The sequence below is a fragment of the Lissotriton helveticus genome, chromosome 3_1 (genome assembly GCF_964261635.1).
Source record: "Lissotriton helveticus chromosome 3_1, aLisHel1.1, whole genome shotgun sequence".
In the NCBI taxonomy this organism is placed as follows: Eukaryota; Metazoa; Chordata; class Amphibia; order Caudata; family Salamandridae; genus Lissotriton; species Lissotriton helveticus.
The window spans coordinates 1055806848-1055820528 of record NC_136061.1 but is presented as its reverse complement, the minus strand read 5'-3'; the positions used below and the strand labels follow the sequence as shown (position 1 = coordinate 1055820528).

General features: G+C 47.8%; 1 protein-coding gene across 1 annotated transcript in view; it reads right to left on the bottom strand.

Annotated features, from left to right (window-relative positions):
- The window catches only part of STK39 (serine/threonine kinase 39), a 1578058-nt gene that overhangs the window by 1042226 nt on the left and 522151 nt on the right, over positions 1 to 13681 (bottom strand). The window contains exon 5 of the mRNA XM_078681624.1: positions 11483 to 11538. Within this exon, the coding sequence (XP_078537750.1) occupies positions 11483 to 11538 (56 nt within the window). The remainder of the gene's footprint in view (positions 1 to 11482; positions 11539 to 13681) is intronic.

Below are 13681 nucleotides of genomic sequence, written 5' to 3'. Positions count from 1 at the left end.
TCGCAATCCAACACCACACACGCAGGCGCACACACACACACACGAACGCCCATGCACACATGCACATACATACAGAGACACCCCGCCCCCACAGTAGCACACACAGAGACACACACACACACACCAGCGCACCTACACACACACGCACGCACACACACATACATACAGAGATCCCCGGCCCCCGCCCCGCCCCGCCACACACATACACAGAAGCGCACCCCCCACCCCCCCTACAACTAAGGCCCACTTACCGCCACTCCGGACATCTGCAGCCTCCGCGGGGCTCTTTCTCTGGCCAGGCACTCCGTGGACGCGGGCTTCACAAAACAGAAGTCCCGCCCCACGATAGGTTTTTTTTTTTTTTTTTTGCATACCTCACTGTACTCCATAAATGCAGACTCAGCAACATTTTTTTTAGGAAATGATTTTTGATGTACGGCAAAATCGTCCTTCTAAGAAAAATAATAGTAAAAGTTATCTGGCAAACTGAACCCTGTACGAGGCATTTTTTCCTGAGACCCCTTGATCTTTTCAAAGCAACTGAACAACAGTCAGTCATCTCTTACTGAAAAATGCATGATTTTGTCATATATCACAATAAAAATAAAGCCTTGTGCATTTATATGGCGCTCGTGAACGCAGTTAATTGCGATTATGTAACACTATACGCACTTAGGAGTTCTGCCATTGGCTGTAAATAACAGACGCCGACATTTTGTAGCCCTGTATTATTCTTTGCCACTTCGTAGCGCTGTCAGTTACAGGTGGGTTTCCATTTTATGAAGCTGTGAATAGGCGGCGTCGTGCTGTTTCATTGGGCTGTAAATAGCAGGCTTCGGTTGTTCCGTAGCGCTGTAAACAGCAGGCGTGTTGCTGTTTCTTAGTGATGTAAATAACAGGCCTACAGTTGGTTCGTTGCGTTGTAAATAACAGGTGCTCTTCGCACTGCCCAAATTAACTGTGCTCAATCAAGCCGTCATTTGTGGCAGAACTCCAAAATGCCTCAAGGTTCAACCAACCTACCAGGCACACAACAAAACAAACACGCACCAAAATAACGGCCTGTGAACCAGATTGGCTGAGGACTCGGGTCCGATTCTGGGCCCAAGTTCCCAGTGTGATTACTGCGCACTTGGAAACCGTGCCACTGTAACAAGTCCATGGTGTTTTACGTAAATGGGAACACTCCAATTTGGCGCAACACATTCCCACACTACGGTATAGGATATTCCGTGTGCTGTGGCATTCTTAACAATCGACGGGGCACACTTCAACACTTAAATAATAACTGCACTTAATTTAAGCATTGAACTGCACCAAAAAACAAGCATTTGAAATGCAATAGGTTTCGCATTTACGCAAGTTTAAGCTATTGCCATTGTAAATGACAATGCCTTTTATTTATGTTTTAAAAACAAAAACAAACATAAAAGGCATTGTTATTTGCAATGTCAATAGCTCAAACTCACGTAAATGCGAGACCTATTGCATTGCAAATGCTTGTTTTTTCTTGTTTGAGAGATGTCCATGGATCACTGCCTAATCACCAACAAACCTGTTTTTGACATTTACAAACGGAAACGAGTCTCAAAGGGACCCTTTCCCCTTTGTGAATGGGTTACCACCGCCTTTGAGATGTCAGTAAATTCATAAGTTCTGCAACCGGATTTCGCACACAAAACATTGAAACATGATTAAAAACTCACTATGTGGAAGGGATGCCCTAAACACGCCCATTCCAAACAGTGTTTCTTTATGAATTTCTAAAACCATTTTGGAATTCTAAAATAAGTTGCTGAATCGCAAAATGCGGTTTGGTCATGACAAAAATCAATTTTGCAGTCGAAAACCATGTGATATTGTTAATTATAGGAAGCATGACTGAAGAATGGCTTTGTACAGCACGCTCTTGTTAGTTCACTAGGAAATCATTTAAGGCAACATGCTTAAAGAAAGTTGTTGCTGAGGAGGGAAATCGTGAACATTGCATTATTCCCTCAGCAAATAGCATATCTATGCCACTAATAGTGTTAATTCGAGAACATAGCTTTCTACAAGCAAAGTGAGAATGTTGTGGTGGGCTATGAGAAGACGCGGTCCGTGCAGGTAACAGCAGTGGGGCCCAGTAAAGGGGGATTCCGAGGGACGATGCAGAGAGAAAATTAAATAAATAATTCATTTTCCCTCTCCATCGTCCCCCGAAATCCACCCTAACACGACCCCACCGCCCCACCGATGGTACCTGCACCGACGCGGCTGCCAATGAGAGTGCATCTCAAGTGTAGAACTGTATCTATTGAAAGATGAAAGGACATTAAGAGTGAAGTATTTAGGAGTGGGGTCGATGACAAGAAAAATGACTCCTTATCCTGATATCAGATATGCCGTCTGACCATCTCTCTCCCTTAATTTCACCATTTCTGAGGGGAGAGAAACAACCTGTGAGGAGAACATACAGCCTGATTCATCAATCTCCCGTTTTGCGAGCCCCTAATAGCGATTCATAAGGAGTCGCTATTAAGGACTTGCAAAACGGGATTCATGTAGGAATTGCATAAAGAAATGCGATTCCTACACATTCCTTATTTGCGATTAGCAAATTGCTAATCGCAAATAAGGAATAACTCCCCATTCATTCCTATGGGCCAAAAGGCCCGTAGGAATGAATGGGGAGTATTCCTTATTTGCGATTAGCAATTAGCTAATCGCAAATAAGATAGCGATTTAAAGGGTGCCAGGGGTGTCCAAAGGACACCCTGTAGCACCCCTTAAATGCAAATTGAAACAGGTGTTGCGCACACAATTGTCCAAAGGACATGTGTGTGTGCAACATGCAACTTAGAAAAATGCTTTTAAAAGCATTTTTCTAAGTTTTCGCTATTTACCACGAGGTTTGACCTCGCGGTAAATAGCGGGCCGAAATTGCGAATTCGCAATTTTTAAATGGATGATGAATTGCATTTAAGGAATCTCAAATAGAGATTCCTTAAATGTAATTCCTCGCTAAATAGCTAAATCGCTATTACCGATTTTTGCATTTGGGATGATAAATCCCAAATGCAAAAATAGCGCTCGCAAAGGGCCAGATTCTCAGAATCTGGTCCTTTGCGAGCCGATTTCGGCTTGATGAATCAGGCTGATAGTGCCTTAACTGGCACAAAGAGAGTAAAGTACCAGATGTGGAGGTTGTGCGCCGAGATACACCTTTGCATGCGATTCTCTGCACTTTACTAAATAGATATAACATAACATAACAGATGTCAGTATCATATGACAACAGTAGCCCTTATCTTGGGCTCAAACTACTGGAGTCTGCTGTCTCCTTCGGTGCTGCGTGACAGGGAGGAATTTGGCTGCATGAACAGCACACAAAGTGTAGCGATCCCCTAATGACCTACTTCTGCTGTATACTTCTACCTCTTGATACTGAGGGCAGCCTTTTTCATAGCCTTAGGAATACCAATGATAACACTGGTCAAGAAACTTGACAATAAGCTACAGTAGTACATTCCAGAGACTGTTGTCTATACCACCCCATTGGCCATGATTTAATCTGTGGCGGTGATAGCAGGACACTTTCTATATTATTCCTGAAAGGCAGTTTACCAGTTACACTGAATGTAACAATTTTACTCTTCCATTCGCCACGGCTAATCTTCCTTTAAGTAATCCTACCAGATAACAACATTAACAACATGCACATGATAGAGCTGAGTCTAAAACTATGGTTGTTTCTTTCATTAAGAAACTCTTAGAAATGGATTGCACACTGTATGATAAACCCCAGAACTTCTGACACTCAAGCATAATGCAGGATTCTGTGGAAGATTATCAGAGTTGGACCACATCGCTGATGCAGGTTGGTGTAGGAGAAAGTGGCAGAATTACACCCTTGAATTTGAATGACTGTTTTCAAAGAAGCAATGTTTGTTTCTTTATAATATTGGAAGGTCTGGAAACTACGATCCTTCCTTCTACATAGAGAAATAGTTTAAATCCATAATACATATGGAGTTCTGACCACAGTACAGTGCAGGCTGAAAAGATATCTCATATTCATGCAATAGTTGTTATCTGCGGCATAAACACATGTGAAAAACTATGCAAGAAGCGTTATTTCATCTCTGCAGATAATTCAAAGTTACAGAAAAATTGAAAAGATTTCTGGACATGCATCTAAGTCTAAACAAGCATAATACAAAACGTGCGTTGCTGCACCCAGTAAGAATGGCCGAATCATTGCAAAAGTATAAATTTCTCTCAGCCTGATGATCTTTGGTACTTCTGAAAGCTGCAGGAGAAAATTACTTTAGACACTTCCACGCCAAAACACCTAAGCACAATTCTAAGGCCCTCATCATGATGGCGGTCGAATGAGTGTCTGCCTGCCATAGTTGCTGGCAGGAGTCCACCCGGCAATGAGTCACTTGTCCCACCTGCCCAATTAGGATAGGACCACCAGCACGGCAGTTGAAATGTGCCTTTTGTACTGCAGCTTGTGCAGCGGCCCAGGAAAAAGGCAGCAGCAGCACAAGCCGCAGTACAAGCAGGCACTTTTCAAACATCCAGGCACCATGTGGTTTAGGATGGAAGTAAAACATCTGTCCATGCCAATTGCTCATGTCACTCTGGCACAAGGATGTGAGAGAGGCCCCAGCAAGACCACTGACTTATTGTCAGTGAAACTGCTCTCCCACCCTCGCAGCTCCACCATTAAGTGAGGTGCCCCTGCCCCTGCACTCTTGAGTGTTGGTGATCGAGGCCCTCCTCCACCCGCAGGTTTCCTTGCGCCTCATCCCTGGTGGTCCAGTGGACCTCTGTCTCCTTTCTCTCACTCTGCTCCTTCACTCGTTTTTCTACCCTTTCTATCTTTCACCTTTCTGCACCTTTCTGCATCTCTGCTCTTTTGTGCCTTATTTCTGCCCATTTTCCCTTTCTCTCCCTATGCTCCTTCACTCGTTTTCACTAGTTTTTCTACCCTTTCTATCTTTCACCTTTCTGCTCTTTTCTGCATCTCTGCTCTTTTGTGCCTTATTTCTGCTTATTTTCCCTTTTTTCTTTATCCCTTCTTTCCTCCCTTTACCTTTCCCCACCGCTGCTGCTCCCGCGGCCCCTTCCCCCCCAGCGCGACCAGCCCAATCCAGCTCCCCTCCCCGCCTCCCAGCTGTCCAGCCCTCCCCGACCCCTACTTAATGACGGCCGCGGGCTGCGGGCGCGCCGCTGGTGCACCGAAGGCGCGTCAAAGTCTGCACCCGTCTGCGACCCGTCCGCGACCAGCACCAGGAACCCTGGACCTCCGCCCCGCCAACGCTACGACCCAGCAGCTCTCCACGCACTCAACCCAGGCTGCAATAACAACTGCAAGCTAGCATCACCAGCCGACACCCATGGACCCTTCAGCTGTCACCGCTGCCGGCACACCTGCAGCACCACCAAGAACACGGATCCAGCACAACCCGCCCACAAGAACACAACCGAACCGAAGACCCTGCAATGCATCCTCCTCAACGTCCGATCCCTCCACAAACACGCCACAGAAATCTGGGACCTCCTCGACAGCACCAACCCGGACGTAGCATTCCTCACCGAAACCTGGACCAACACCACCTCGGGACCGGACATCGCCATCGCCATCCCCCAAGGATACAAGATCTCCAGGAAGGACCGCCCCACCCACCCAGAAGGAGGAATCGCCATCGTCCACAAATCCAGCCTCCGCCTGAGCGCACTCCCTGACGAGTCCACAGAACTGATGGAACACCTTCACTTCAAGATACTGGCCAGCCCCACCGCCGCCCTCCGAGGAACCCTCATCTACCGACCCCCTGGACCCCGCTGACCCTTCGCCAACTCCATCACGGACATTATCTCCCCGCAGGCCATCGCATCCACCAACTACACCCTGCTGGGAGACCTCAACTTCCACCTCGACAATCAACTGGACCCCAACACCACATGCCTCCTGGACAACCTCCACAACATTGGACTCCGCCAGATCGTGACCGAGCCCACGCACTCAGCAGGACACACCCTCGACCCCCTCTTCACAACAGGAAACTCCATCACCTTCAGCCACACCACCGGACTCCCATGGACCGACCATCGTTGCTTCCACTTCACCTTCAGAACACCCACCATCCACAGACACCAGCACCTGCTTCCACAAAGAAACTGGACCAAAATCACCGACGACCAGCTCACCTCCTCACTCAACAACTCCACCCCAACCATCGCGGAAAACGACGACCCCAACACCGCAGCCCAAACCCTGCATAGATGGATCTCGGACAGCACCAACACCATAGCCCCCCTCAAGAAAAACAACAATACCCGTGCCAAGAAAGCCAGATGGTTTACCACCGAACTTCGAGAATCCAGGCGCACATGCCGCTGCCTCGAAAAGGCGTGGAGAAACACCAAATCCACAGAAGCCCACAACAAGTTCAGAGCCGCCACCAACGCCCACCATCAACTCATCAGAGAAACGAGGAAAAAAGCGATTGAAGACAGAATCTCCACCCACGCACACAACAGCAAGGAACTCTTCAGCATCATCAAGGAGTTCGCCCAACCCACCAGCGAGTCTACCGACATCCCTCCCTCACAAGACCTCTGCGACAAACTTAGCACCTTTTTCCACCACAAAATCAATAGCATCTACGACAACTTTGACGAAGACAACCAACACACCGAACCCTCACCAACCACCCCCGACACCCGGAAACCAGTGATTGATGACTGGACAGCCCTCACCACCGAAGACACACTGAAGACAATGAAGTCAATCCACTCAGGGGCCCCCACGGACACCTGCCCCCACCACATCTTCAACAGAGCCGCCGACACCATCGCACCCATGCTCCGCCCCACCATCAACCGCTCCCTGGCGACCGCCTCGTACCCCGACGACTGGAAACACGCCGAGGTGAACCCCCTCCTAAAGAAACCCTCAGCGGACCCCACCGACCTCAAAAACTACAGACCCATCTCCCTGCTCCCGTTCCCAGCGAAAGTCATCGAGAAAGCCATCAACAGCCAACTCGCCACATTCATTGAAGAACACAACATCCTCAACTGCTCCCAATCCGGCTTCAGAAAAAAACACAGTACGGAAACCGCCCTCCTCGCCGCAACAGACGACATCCGCACCCTACTGGACAAAGGAGAAACAGTAGCCCTCATCCTCCTCGACCTATCAGCGGCGTTCGACACAGTCTCCCACCGCACTAATATGCAGACTCTATGACGCAGGAATCCAGGACAAGGCCCTCGACTGGATCTGCTCCTTCCTCTCCGGCAGGACGCTGCCGGTCAGACTCCCCCCTTTCCTCTCGGACCCCACACCTATCACCTGCGGAGTCCCCCAGGGCTCCTCCCTCAGCCCGACGCTCTTCAACTTCTACATGGCTCCACTTGCCCCCATCGTCAGAACCTACGGACTCAACATCGTGTCATACGCAGACGACACCCAGCTCATCCTCTCCCTATCCAACGAGCCCAACACGCCAGACGCAACTTTCGAGAAGGTATGGAAGCCGTCGCCAAATGGATGAAAAACAGCTGCCTACAACTAAACACCAACAAAACAGAAGTACTCATCATGGGCCCAAACCCCGACGCCTGGAGCGACACCTGGTGGCCCACTGCCCTCGGAAACCCGCCAACCCCCACAGACCACGCACGCAACCTGGGAATCATCCTGGACTCCGAGCTCAAAATGGACCGCCAGATCAACTCTGTCTCATCTTCCTGCTTCCACACCCTCCGCCTCCTTCGTAAGACCTTCAAATGGATCCCCCTCGAACACCGAAAGACAGTCACTCACGCCCTGGTCACCAGCAGACTCGACTACGGCAACGCACTCTACGCCGGAATAAACAAAACCTCATCCGCAAGCTAGAGAACATCCAGAACGCCGCCGCCAGACTGGTCCTCAACCTGCCAAAACACTGCCACATCTCCCAGCACCTACGCACACTCCACTGGCTCCCCGTCGAGGCAAGAATCACCTTTAAGATGCTCACCCATGCACACAAGGCCCTCCACGGCACCGGACCAGCATACCTGAACAGCCGACTCAAATTCCACGCACCCCAAAGGACCCTACAATCAGCCCAGCTCTCCTACGCTGTGGTCCCCCGCACCAGAAAGACCAGATCGGGAGGCCGCTCCTTCTCCTTCCTCGCGGCCAAAGCATGGAACGCCCTTCCGCTCCACCTCAGACAGACAACATCGCTCCCCATTGTCGCAAGAAACCTCAAAACCTGGCTCTTCGACAGACCCCCTCCTTGATGGAATGGAACCTGCACCCCCCCACCCCCGCCCCTAGCGCCTTGAGACCCTACGGGTGAGTAGTCGCGCTTTAACAAACCCCTGATTGATTGATTGATTGCATGGACCCTGAGCTAGCCTCACTGATGCTGAACTCAACTTTGTACAGACTGCAGACAGTGAGGGCAATGCAGAGCTCAGCTCAGGCAGTGGAACTTTATTAAAGGGGCAGGTTACTGGCTCAGGAAGTTAGATAAAATATCTCTGTGACACTAGCAACCCCCACTATTACCTGCTGTCTCTCCTGTGCTGTCACCACAGACTTCATCAAAGGCAGCTTGTTCTATTCCAGCAGCAGCAACTCCCCTCAGATAGCTGACCAAATAAGAAGCTGCAGGCCCGGCAAATGCTCTCAACCTCTCTACACTGCATCCGCTGGACTCTGAGGGATGCTGAGAGCGCAGAAACCTCAACTAGGGCAACGAGAACCTGATAAACCTTCGGGAACACTGACTGTTGCCAAAAAACAGGGTGAGTCTTATTTGTTCCTGGTGCCAGCTGATTAAACAGGCTGAAAAGAGTTTGTGACATCTTGCAGAACTGTAACCTTCAAAAGTTAATATAAAAGTGTTTTAGGATACTAAAAAGCAACACTTCACTATTTAAAACGTACAGAGTGTAGTGATACATAATATATTTTCTCACAAGCCAGTTTACCTATGGTGGCGAGCAGTGACGCTCTCAGTATGGACTCTCACCGGCAGTTCAGGCAAGCTACAGGCGAAGGCCTTGCTCAGCTGCTCTCAACCGAGAGGATTCAACTGCTGGAGGAGTCCAGATCTACTAGAGTGGTCTGCAGCACCTTTTGCAGTCTGGTGGCCACTTGCCAGTCGTTTGTAGTGGAGAAGGGGGGAGGACAAGAATCCTCTCTCATGTCTGTGCTGAAACTAAGTATGGGCACAAAATCCGTTCCGTTCGCAGTATTTGCAGATTTTCGGCAATTTTGCAATCCGCGAATCTCGCGAAATTGCCAAAAAATCTGCAAATTGTTTTTTGCACATGCCCAAGTTAAAGAGTAACGTTTTAATCAGCCCAAACAACTAGTAAGCATGGTCTAGGCTAGGCAGGTGTGCTTCCTCCCTATATCTACCGCCTACAATTAGATGTAATCCTTGATGGAGGTCTTTGCATCCACGAGTTTCTCGAGCGCAATCCCCATGTACTTCCTGTGACCAGGAGGTTGCTTCCTTCTCATCTGCTGCTCTGATCGGTCTCTGACCCTTACAAGAGGCATGTGAACTTGCATGGAAGCCCCACCCATTTGGCCCCGCCCCACACACACTAGGGTATGCAACGTCTTCTCGCCCTTTCCTCACTATGGTGGACAGCTCACTCGAGGGACCTCAGCGCCTTTCGGCTCTGTGGCAAAATTACAGACACACGTGGTCACTGGAGACAACTCTTCTGGCCCTTTACGCAGCTGTAGTGTAGCAAAAGCACAATACATTTACCCAACGAGGTAGCACTTGATTAGCCAGTAGAGAAAGTACTCCAGTTGAGTAGAGGTATAGCACAACACGGTGGCATCTTCGTGGATAAATATGCAGGCAAGATTTATTCTGGCACGATGCTCCTGTCACAAAAATTAAACCTCAACAGGAAGCACTTACAGATATAAATAAAGCAGGTGCCCGAGTTGAAGCTCAAATTCAGTCACGCATTATAATCAGCCCAAATAACCAGTGAGCACGGTCTAGGCTAGGCAGGTGTGCTTCCTCCCTATATCTACCGCCAACAATTAGATGTAATCCTTTATGGAGGTCTTTGCATCCACGAGTTTCTCGAGCGCAATACCCATGTACTTCCTGTGACCAGGAGGCTGCTTCCTTTTCATCTGCTGCTCTGATCGGTCTCTGACCCTTACAAGAGGCATGTGAACTCGCATGGAAGCCCCACCTGTTAGGCCCCGCTCCACACACACTAGGGTATGCAACGTCTTCCCGCCCTTTCCTGACTATGATGGACAGCTCACTCGAGGGACATCGGCGCCTTTCGGCGCGGTGGCAAAGTTAGTTACAGACACACATGGTCACATTGTGCAAATCCGCGAGTTTGCGGATTTTCACGCAAACTTGCTGATTTTTTTGCGAATTTGCGGACCGCAAATCCTCAAAATTCGCCCATACTTAGCTGAAACCCAGGAGGAGCGTGTGCGCCCATCTGTTTTGAAATCGTGAATTACAATGCCACAGGCGAGAGAGGGGCCAGACAGCACTGTGGCAACCTTTGAAGAGGGCTGTGTGAAGCTTTAGCCTAAAGACCTCCAACAGTAACAGAGAAAGAGAGGGAATGGGTGTAGGCCTTGGCAAAGCTCTTCAGAACACAGTTCAATACCATCCTAGTCTTGTTAAATGGGTCCTTAATTTGCATGATGATATTAAACATTGCTGTACTGAAGGGACATTACTGAAAAAGCGTTACCCCAACACGAGATGCGTGCCACTTAGCAGGGCTGCACAGTACAACATTTCCAAGCTTAAAAACAGTCAAGTTTAGCCAAAAGAATGGGATATGTTTTGGCTTTGAGTATGAAGGTCTTGTTTGTCTTTTCTACTGCTCTATTCTCTCAACACCAGAGGTCTACGTTTTTGTAATTCATTAAAGGGCAAGACATTTCTAGACTTTATATTTTTCCCAGGACCCATTACAGCTTGCAAAATGCTTCTAAGGAGGAGTTGCAAAAAAAAAAAGGTAGAGGAGGTGTCTGCAGGAAGAAGTCAGGGCCCTGAAAGATTCTCCTCCTTTTTCTGTCTTGCTGAGTACTTATTTATATGACAAAGGTGTTACAAGAGCGAAAATGTGGGTAACGTGGCATATGCAACTTTTAAGTGCTTCCCCAAGTAGTAGGATGGTTTCCTGTAAAGCATCTCAGCACAGGAAAATGTGTAACACACGGTCAAGGTGGAAACTTAGATTGGGAGTTTGACACTTTCCTCCAGTTAAAGAGAAAAAGCATTAATGAGTTTAAAGGTACCAAACAAAGGTGGCAATTAAGTTGCCAAGAAAGGCTATGTTTTAGCTTGACAAACACAGACAAAATAAACAATCAAATGTAGAATTCTGTACATTATTGTGGTCACGTATAAATGCTTCACCGACTTTCAAGAGAAAATATATAACTTTCTATGTAAGATTGCTGAGGGTCAATTACCTGCTATTTGTACTGATCCATCTTCTCCTAAGAGAATATTACCCGCTTTCAAATCCCTGTGTTGCAGAAAAAAAGAATGTAAGTATATTAGGTTTGTATTCTTAATTCTGTTATCAATACCTACAAATTAAAATACATTTTGATGGGCTGCCACATTTTCGATTTATGGGGGTAATTAGCATTGATTCTACATAGTTATACATGTTTAAATGTAGGTTACTTTATTGGCATGCAAACATTACCTGTACTCCTTTCAGTGAGGGAGGTAGTTAAGTGCTCCAATGCATTTCAGGTATGACCCTATAAAACTGCGCAGCACCTGTTGTCATTAAAGCCTTTTTAAATCTACTTCTGTTTACGAGCGTATCACTACACTATTGACAATTCTTTTTGAGCAAAGAACATACATGTAAGAAACTGGGCTACTGGTTGAGAGGGGTGTAACTCCAGCAGGAGCTACAATCCTTGTCAGGGGAAAGTCACTAGCAAACCCCAACTTAACTTGTGTTCAACTCTCAGATAGCTTGGCACAGAGCAGTCAAGATTAACTCAGAGGCAATATGTAAAGTATTTGTGCAACACTTCAAACAGTAACACTGTGTAAACACCTCACAGAAGGATCCCACATCAGATTTGTTTTTAAACTGAGTAATTTTTTAATAAATATAACAAGACCAAAATAACAAAAATCCAATCAGTGGAACTGGGGATATGCAATTTTAGAGATTTCAGTACAAATTGTGCCAAAAAGCACAAAGAGGCAAGTGTGGGCATCTGGCCCGTCGGACCGGGATAAAGTCAAACATTCAAGTTGACCGAGATGGAGCGTGGGCTGGCTACTGGGCCTAAGTTAGGCCTACTGAATAGAGTATCTTAAATCCTGATTGCGGAACGTTGCAAGGTCTTGTGCTAAGGGTGCATTGTGCTGCCACTGCAATGTGTTGGTTCCGAGATGCTGTGAATCTGCGATCCAAATTCCTGCATTGTTTTCTAGGATCCCATCAACAAGTGCTTGCGATGCGAAGCCCGGAGTCGATGATGCGTCAGGCGGTTGAGGCAATGCTTCAGTTTTGGTGAGTTGTGAGGCTGCAATGTGTTAACCTGCGTTGTTGTCGAGGCTGCCATTGCAGAGAGGTTTGTGATGCAAGGGCCTGCATTGGAAAAGCTTTGCAACAGTCAGCGATTCTGATTCAAGCTGGGCGATCGATGTGGGGTACTTGCACTGAGAGAAAATGTGCAGCAGAGGCAATGTGTCTGTTCTGCTCGGGATTGCACCACGCAGCAGAAGAGATGCATTGGTTCTGCTGGATCCATAGATGAGCTGGCAGAGCACCCTTAGGTCCACTTCCAAGGGTCCAGGATTGGGGTGGCACCATTTGGCATGGTAGGACTCACAGATGGCAGAGTACAGGTGCTGGGTTCAAGGTTGCTGGAGCTTTGTGTCACTAAGGCTCTAGTCAGGAGGCCAGTCAACTACACCTTGGAGTCATTCTGGGATCCTGGGTTCAACAGAGGCAGGTCCAGTCCTCCTCACCCAGACAAGCAGCAGGTCAGCTCAGCAAGGCAGCAGTCCAGCAAGGCAGTAGTCTAGCAGACAGCAGTCCATCAAAGGGGCAGTAAATTCAGCAGCACAGCAGTCCTTTTTCCTGGCAGAGTAGCCACAGTCACAGAAGTGTACTAAAGAGTTGGTGTATGAGGTCCAATACATTATAGATTTTATCCTTTTAAGTCCACTTGTTTCCTACCTCCCCTGCCCTGCTCCAGGCTAAATACAGAGGGTATGCAGCCTTTTGTTTGGAGACAGTACACAACCTATTCAACTGTAAGTAGGGCTCTGCCCGGCTCTGCTCTCCCATCCTGCTAGGTATAGCCCATCCAGGCACACCTAAGCTCTCTATGATGTGGCTGTCTGGCAGGAATACATAAACCCCAACTGTCAGCTACACCCAGTCAAGTGACCTTGAGTCAGGCTACTGGCACTAAGACAGGAACATGTCAACTTTCTAAAAGTGGCATTTTCAAAATTGTAATTTAAAATCCAACTTTATCAAGAGACAGGATTTTGTATTACCATTCCAAAGATATCAAACATGACTGGTTACCTAACCCATTTGGAAGTTACAGATTGTTAAATGTAATAAGGTAACTTCAAAGTTATCCTATGGAAGAGGTAGGCCTGGCAGTAGTGAAAAACGAATC